This window comes from Aegilops tauschii, chromosome 7 (genome assembly GCF_002575655.3).
Source record: "Aegilops tauschii subsp. strangulata cultivar AL8/78 chromosome 7, Aet v6.0, whole genome shotgun sequence".
In the NCBI taxonomy this organism is placed as follows: Eukaryota; Viridiplantae; Streptophyta; class Magnoliopsida; order Poales; family Poaceae; genus Aegilops; species Aegilops tauschii.
Window position 1 is genome coordinate 243,263,358 of NC_053041.3, and position 8,709 is coordinate 243,272,066.

Here is an 8,709-nt window from a genome sequence, read left to right on the forward strand (position 1 = left end):
ATGGCTAGGAAACATAACCATCTTTGATTAATGAGCTAGTCAAGTAGAGGCATACTAGTGACACACTGTTTGTCTATGTATTCACACATGTATTATGTTTCCGGTTAATACAATTCTAGCATGAATAATAAACATTTATCATGATATAAGGAAATAAATAATACTTTATTATTGCCTCTAGGGCATATTTCCTTCAGTCTCCCACTTGCACTAGAGTCAATAATCTAGATTACACAGTAATGATTCTTACACCCATTGAGTCTTGGTGCTGATCATGTTTTGCTCGTGGAAGAGGCTTAGTCAACGGATCTGCAACATTCAGATCCGTATGTATCTTGCAAATTTCTATGTCTCCCACCTGGACTAAATCCCGGATGGAATTGAAGCGTCTTTTGATGTGCTTGGTTCTCTTGTGAAATCTGGATTCCTTTGCTAAGGCAATTGCACCAGTATTGTCACAAAAGATTTTCATTGGTCCCGATGCACTAGGTATGACACCTAGATCGGATATGAACTCCTTCATCCAGACTCCTTCATTTGCTGCTTCCGAAGCAGCTATGTACTCCGCTTCACACGTAGATCCCGCCACGACACTTTGCTTAGAACTGCACCAACTGACAGCTACACCGTTCAATGTAAATACGTATCCGGTTTGCGATTTAGAATCGTCCGGATCAGTGTCAAAGCTTGCATCAATGTAACCATTTACGATGAGCTCTTTGTCACCTCCATAAACGAGAAACATATCCTTAGTCCTTTTTAGGTATTTCAGGATGTTCTTGACCGCTGTCCAGTGATCCACTCCTGGATTACTTTGGTACCTCCCTGCTAAACTTATAGCAAGGCACACATCAAGTCTGGTACACAGCATTGCATACATGATAGAGCCTATGGCTGAAGCATAGGGAACATCTTTCATCTTCTCTCTATCTTCTGCAGTGGTCGGGCATTGAGTCTTACTCAATCTCACACCTTGTAGTACAGGCAAGAACCCTTTCTTTGCTTGATCCATTTTGAACTTCTTCAAAACTTTGTCAAGGTATGTGCTTTGTGAAAGTCCAATTAAGCGTCTTGATCTATCTCTGTAGATCTTAATGCCTAATATATATGCAGCTTCACCGAGGTCTTTCATTGAAAAACTCTTATTCAAGTATCCCTTTATGCTATCCAGAAATTCTATATCATTTCCAATCAGCAATATGTCATCCACATACAATATCAGAAATGCTACTGAGCTCCCACTCACTTTCTTGTAAATACAGGCTTCTCCAAAAGTCTGTATAAAACCAAATGCTTTGATCACACTATCAAAGCGTTTATTCCAACTCCGAGAGGCTTGCACCAGTCCATAAATGGATCGCTGGAGCTTGCACACTTTGTTAGCTCCCTTTGGATCGACAAAACCTTCCGGTTGCATCATATACAACTCTTCTTCCAGAAATCCATTCAGGAATGCAGTTTTGACATCCATTTGCCAAATTTCATAATCATAAAATGCGGCAATTGCTAACATGATTCGGACAGACTTAAGCATCACTACGGGTGAGAAGGTCTCATCGTAGTCAATCCCTTGAACTTGTCGAAAACCTTTCGCAACAAGTCGAGCTTTATAGACAGTGACATTACCATCAGCGTCAGTCTTCTTCTTGAAGATCCATTTATTTTCAATGGCTTCCCGACCATCGGGCAAGTCAACCAAAGTCCATACTTTGTTCTCATACATGGATCCCATCTTGGATTTCATGGCTTCTAGCCATTTTGCGGAATCTGGGCTCACCATCGCTTCTTCATAGTTCGTAGGTTCGTCATGGTCTAGTAACATAACCTCCAGAATAGGATTACCGTACCACTCTGGTGCGGATCTTGATCTAGTTGACCTACGAGGTTCAGTAATAACTTGATCTGAAGTTTCATGATCATTATCATTAACTTCCTCACTAATTGGTGTAGGTGTCGCAGAAACTGATTTCTGTGATGATCTACTTTCCAATAAGGGAGCAGGTACCGTTACCTCATCAAGTTCTACTTTCCTCCCACTCACTTCTTTCGAGAGAAACTCCTTCTCTAGAAAGGATCCATTCTTAGCAACGAATATCTTGCCTTCAGATCTGTGATAGAAGGTGTACCCAACAGTCTCCTTTGGGTATCCTATGAAGACACATTTCTCCGATTTAGGTTCGAGCTTATCAGGTTGAAGTTTCTTCACATAAGCATCGCAACCCCAAACTTTAAGATACGACAACTTTGGTTTCTTGCCAAACCATAGTTCATAAGGCGTCATCTCAACGGATTTCGATGGTGTCCTATTTAGAGTGAATGCAGCCATCTCTAAAGCATAACCCCAAAACGATAGCGGTAAATCAGTAAGAGACATCATAGATCGCACCATATCTAATAAAGTACGATTACGACGTTCGGACACACCATTACGCTGTGGTGTTCCGGGTGGCGTGAGTTGCGAAACTATTCCGCATTGTTTCAAATGTAGGCCAAACTCGTAACTCAAATATTCTCCTCCATGATCTGATCGTAGAAACTTTATTTTCTTGTTACGATGATTTTCAACTTCACTCTGAAATTCTTTGAACTTTTCAAATGTTTCAGACTTATGTTTCATTAAGTAGATATACCCATATCTGCTCAAATCATCTGTGAAGGTGAGAAAATAACGATATCCGCCACGAGCCTCAATATTCATCGGACCACATACATCTGTATGTATGATTTCCAATAAATCTGTTGCTCTCTCCGTAGTTCCGGAGAATGGTGTTTTAGTCATCTTGCCCATGAGGCACGGTTCGCAAGTACCAAGTGATTCATAATCAAGTGATTCCAAAAGTCCATCAGTATGGAGTTTCTTCATGCGCTTTACACCGATATGACCTAAACGGCAGTGCCACAAATAAGTTGCACTGTCATTATCAACTCTGCATCTTTTGGCTTCAACATTTTGAATATGTGTGTCACTACTATCGAGATTCATTAAAAATAGACCACTCTTCAAGGGTGCATGACCATAAAAGATATTATTCATATAAATAGAACAACCATTATTCTCTGATTTAAATGAATAACCGTCTAGCATCAAACAAGATCCAGATATAATGTTCATGCTCAACGCTGTCACCAAATAACAATTATTTAGGTCTAATACTAATCCCGAAGGTAGATGTAGAGGTAGCGTGCCGACGGCGATCACATCGACTTTGGAACCATTTCCCACGCGCATCGTCACCTCGTCCTTAGCCAATCTTCGCTCAATCCGTAGCCCCTGTTTCGAGTTGCAAATATTAGCAACAGAACCAGTATCAAATACCCAGGTGCTACTGCGAGCATTAGTAAGGTACACATCAATAACATGTATATCACATATACCTTTGTTAACCTTGCCATCCTTCTTATCCGCCAAATACTTGGGGCAGTTCCGCTTCCAGTGACCAGTCTGCTTACAGTAGAAGCACTCAGTTTCAGGCTTAGGTCCAGACTTGGATTTCTTCTCCTGAACAGCAACTTGCTTGCTGTTCTTCTTGAAGTTCCCCTTCTTCTTCCCTTTGCCCTTTTTCTTGAAACTAGTGGTTTTACTGACCATCAACACTTGATGCTCCTTTTTGATTTCTAGCTCCGCTGCCTTTAGCATTGCGAAGAGCTCGGGAATTGTCTTATTCATCCCTTGCATGTTATAGTTCATCACGAAGCTCTTGTAGCTTGGTGGCAGTGATTGAAGAATTCTGTCAATGACGCTATCATCCGGAAGATTAACTCCCAGTTGAATCAAGTGATTATTATACCCAGACATTTTGAGTATATGCTCACTGACAGAACTATTCTCTTCCATCTTGCAGCTATAAAACTTATTGGAGACTTCATATCTCTCAATCCGGGCATTTGCTTGAAATATTAACTTCAACTCCTGGAACATCTCATATGCTCCATGACGTTCAAAACGTCGTTGAAGACCCGGTTCTAAGCCGTAAAGCATGGCACACTGAACTATTGAGTAGTCATCAGCTTTGCTCTGCCAGACGTTCATAACTTCTTGTGTTGCTCTTGCAGGAGGCCTGGCACCTAGCGGTGCTTCCAGGACGTAATTCTTCTGTGCAGCAATGAGGATAATCCTCAAGTTACAGACCTAGTCCGTGTAATTGCTACCATCATCTTTCAACTTTGCTTTCTCAAGGAACGCATTAAAATTCAACGGAACAACAGCACGGGCCATTTATCTACAATTAACATAGACAAGCAAGATACTATCAGGTACTAAGTTCATGATCAATTAAAGTTCAATTAATCATATTACTTAAGAACTCCCACTTAGATAGACATCCCTCTCATCATCTAAGTGATTACGTGATCCAAATCAACTAAACCATGTCCGATCATCACGTGAGATGGAGTAGTTTCAATGGTGAACATCACTATGTTGATCATATCTACTATATGATTCACGATCGACCTTTCGGTCTCCGTGTCCCGAGGCCATATCTGCATATGCTAGGCTCATCAAGTTTAACCCGAGTATTCTGCGTGTGCAAAACTGTCTTACACCCGTTGTATTTGAACGTAGAGCCTATCACACCCGATCATCACGTGGTGTCTCAGCATGAAGAACTTTTGCAACGGTGCATACTCAGGGAGAACACTTTTATCTTGAAATTTTAGTGAGAGATCATCTTATAATGCTACCGTCAATCAAAGCAAGATAAGATGCATAAAAGATTAACATCACATGCAATCAATATAAGTGATATGATATGGCCATCATCATCTTGTGCTTGTGATCTCCATCTCCGAAGCACCGTCATGATCACCATCGTCACCGGCGCGACACCTTGATCTCCATCGTAGTATCGTTGTCGTCTCGCCAACTTATTGCTTTTACGACTATCGCTACCGCTTAGTGATAAAGTAAAACAATTACATGGCGATTGCATTGCATACAATAAAGCGACAACTGTATGGCTCCTGCCAGTTGCCGATAACTCGGTTACAAAACATGATCATCTCATACAATAAAATATAGCATCATGTCTTGACCATATCACATCACAACATGCCCTGCAAAAACAAGTTAGACGTCCTCTACTTTGTTGTTGCAAGTTTTACGTGGCTGCTACCAGAGGCGGACCACGAAAAAAAAATTAGGTGGGGCGAAGTCTCACTAAGATTTTTCTTTATGCAAATCAAAGGAATGAAATTGTACACTACAAACAAATAACCAAATACAATGAAATTGTAGACATGTTTCAATAGGAAAACTATCTAAAACATACCGATAATGAAGCATTTAATGGCGTCGGGAAGACCCAGGTTATGGCAGTGCCCTACCCTCCTTCTGAAAATCTTCCTTAATTTTACCAAGATCAATACTTTTGAAGATCTCTCACTCAATGTAACACACCATCAAGTCATTAAGCCAGCCATCAGACATCCTGTTGCGCAACTCAGTCTTGATGATTTTCATTGATGAGAAGGCTCTTTCAACTGTTGCCGTCGCTACCGGTAGTAGCAATGCCAACTCAATGAGGCGATAAACAGCAAGAAACATGACATGCCTTTCAAGTTCAACCATCTTTTTAGCTAGACTTGCAATATCATGACAAGCTCTAAAGTCTTCAATTCTTCTCATATGGATAATGAATAGCTCTAGGTTATCAACTATATGTTCACGTTCGTAATCTGAGAAATCCTCATGATAAATCTCTGTGAGTCTAGCAAGCTTATTCACATTGAACCTAGAAAAGGAGTTTCTTGGGTCAAGACAAGAGAAGTTCTGGAGCAGCTCCGAAGATACCTCATTAAAACGATGATCAAACTCTATGGTGATGGAGTCTATGGCAGCATAGAAGGTGTCCACGCGGAAAAAATGATCAGCCATGACATTGTTTCGTCCACCTTTTCTTGATTTTCCCCACTTTGTAAAGATGTCATCCATATTTGGTATCGGAATGTCGTTTTTGGTGCAAAAGGCTTTGACATCTTCCAAGAGTGGCTCCCAACCATTATTTCTCCAGTTGATCAAACGTGTTCTCACATCTGTAACCAATGACATTGCCTGAAATGAGACAATTACAATTTTAGACAATGTTTACATGAACAAAATATATCGAGCAGACTAGATACATATAGCATGATCCATCACATACCTGAACAACATTTTGATCCTTCTTTTGCAATAGAAGAGACAAATCATTTGTCATGCGAAGGATTTTTAGCATCATCTTCAAGATGAACACAAAGCTTGATGAACCAAACCTCCCGCCCTACATGGAACACGCACATCATCCTCAACAATGCCCAAAACCTCTATGACTGCATCCCACATTGATTCAATGCGAGATAAGGTTGTGTAATGGGAGCCCCATCTTGTATCTCCAGGTCTGACCAAGGATGTTTCTTGATTTTTCCCTCTTCCCGTTGGCATCTCACCACTCTTAATCTTATCCAAAAGAACCTCTTTTTGCTTGTCAAGCAATTTATCCTTCCTCTTGCAAGATGAAGTACTGAGATTAGCAATCATGGTCACATATTCAAAAAAATCCTCAACACCCTTGCAGCATCTCGAAACAGCAACAACTACCAACTGCAGTTGGTGGGCAAAGCAATGGATATAGAAAGCATATGGGTTCTCATCTCGAATTAACTTCTGAAGGCCATTGAATTCTCCTCTCATATTAGATGCCCCACCATACCCTTGCCCTCGTAGTCGTGCAACAACTAGACCGTGCTTAGCAAAAACCTCCAATAATGCCTTCTTTAAAGAAGCAGATGTTGTGTCCGGAACATGCTTAATACCTAAAAAGCGTTCAATAGTCTCTCCTTGTTTGCTCAAATACCTACAGGAAGTCATATAATTAGTTGACCACTCTACATAGAACAAAATGATCAAAAAACACATATACACTTCAAAAACTTAAACATGTACCTAATTACCACGGCCATTTGTTCTTTCACCGATATATCACGGCACTCATCAATAAGAACAGAGAAAAGAGAATCACCCATCTCTTCTTTGATTGCCTTGGTGACCGCTTGTGCACAATGTTTAGCAAGGATTTTTTGAATTTTTCCAGAAGTCATTTTGGCATTCTTAGGGCATAGCTCATCAAATGCAACCTTCACTTCTGGAATTCTTTCTTTCACCCAATCAAGTAACTCTAAAAAATTTCCCTTGTTCAAAGAAGTACTGGATTCATCATGTCCACGAAATGGTTCACCTTGCAATGCTAGATAACTTACAATGCCCAAAGATGTATCCACACGAGTTTCATACTTCACTAGTGAACCTTTGCTGTAAGTTGTAACTTTACTTTTCACACTTGCCCCTTGATTTTTAAAATCATCACATGCTGTTTTTGAAATATTGTGGATGCTACATGGCCCACCAACATGTTTACGGAATGCTGCAACCGCAACTTTCCAACAGTCAAAACCCAATTTGGAGAAAACATCATGCCCAAATTTTTCATCCATTCGGTCATGCTTAAAAAGATAACAATAGAAGCAATAGGCCTTATGCTTTGTTACACTATATTCCAACCAATCAAAGTCCTTATACCATTGTGGCTGGAAGCATCTTCCATTTCTATTTGGGGGGAAAGTGCAACTAGTTGGTCGAGTTGCACCCATTCGTATATAAGCAAATCTAACATCATCTCTAATGTTGGGGGCAAATCTATCAAGTGGAATGCGAAGTCCAGGATCACCATTTATGTAATCTTCACTAAAAACAGATATACCTTCAACTTCATGAACTTCAGCATTCTCTTCCACTATAGCTTCAAGAGAATCTGTAGTTTGTTCTTCCACTTGTTCAGTTTGCATCAAATTTTCATGCTCTACTTGCACCGAACTCACTTGATCTTGATGAGTGGCATGTGCCGAAACATTGACACTTTCATGAGTACTTGGATTCGATTTCGAGCTGCTGCCACTACCAAGCACTTCAAAATATCTTTTCAAATCTGCAATTCACAATCAGAGTGTTCACAACATTAATCCTGCTGAATTTGAGGCTTCAAGCTACTGCTAGAATTTGCAACACAATTTCAGGAAAATTGAGAAATCACCTCCTCCCCTTTCCTTTGAATTTCCTACTGCCTTCCTCTTCCTTTCCATATTCAGGCAATGTGGCCGTGAGCCCGTCTGCCCATGACTGCGCCGGCCGGACTGCTGTTGCTGCTGCTAGAGACGCCGCTTGCTGCCGCGGTGCCGCCGCCCTCTAGCCCCCCTGACTGCGCCGCCGTTGCCTGCCCTGCCGCTGGCTGCCCCGCCGTCACTCGCCGTTGCCTGCCCCGCCCACTCCTGGAGGCTGGAGACCTGGCCAGTCGCCGCCGCCGTCACTCGCCGTTGCCTGCCGCTGGCTGCCCCGCCCACTCCTGGAGGCTGGAGACCTGGCCAGCCGCCGCCGCCGCTGGGATTAGGGTTGGCGTCGTGGGGACTGGGGAGAGAACAGAGTGGTCGAGTGCGTGCGTTGCGTCTCTGCTCGCTCCGTGGACGCTCGAACCTGCTGCCTCGCGTGGCTGGGTGTTGGCCCATCTTGCCGCTCGCTGCGTCGGGCCGTCGGCCCATCACGTGTATTAACAGCGACAAGGCAGTTTTCTGCTAGCGATTGATGCATACTAGGTATAATTTTTTTTGCTCCAAATTAAGGTGTGGCAGGCGCCATACCCTGCCCACCGGGGAGGTCCGCCAGTGGCTGCTACGGGCTTA

At 42.2% G+C, this 8,709-nt stretch overlaps 1 protein-coding gene across 1 annotated transcript; it reads right to left on the reverse strand.

The window, feature by feature from the left end:
• Positions 1-5,380: 5,380 nt before the first annotated feature.
• On the reverse strand, positions 5,381-8,115 carry LOC141027070 (uncharacterized). Its single transcript, XM_073503991.1, has 6 exons — positions 8,067-8,115; positions 7,737-7,961; positions 6,931-7,400; positions 6,383-6,580; positions 6,144-6,260; positions 5,381-6,052 (listed from the first exon to the last, which is right to left on the reverse strand). The coding sequence occupies exons 1-6, from the start codon at positions 8,113-8,115 to the stop codon at positions 5,381-5,383; spliced, it is 1,731 nt and encodes a 576-aa protein (XP_073360092.1).
• Between the last annotated feature and the right edge of the window lie 594 nt (positions 8,116-8,709).

Coding starts and splice junctions, on each gene's coding strand:
- LOC141027070 (XM_073503991.1), bottom strand. CDS start 8,115: ATGGAAAGGAAGAGGAAGGCAGTAGGAAATTCAAAGGAAAGGGGAGGA. Junction 6,581..6,930: donor TGAAAGAACAAATGGCCGTG/GTAATTAGGTAC, acceptor CACCAACTGCAG/TTGGTAGTTGTTGCTGTTTC. Junction 6,261..6,382: donor AAAATCAAGAAACATCCTTG/GTCAGACCTGGA, acceptor TGTTCCATGTAG/GGCGGGAGGTTTGGTTCATC.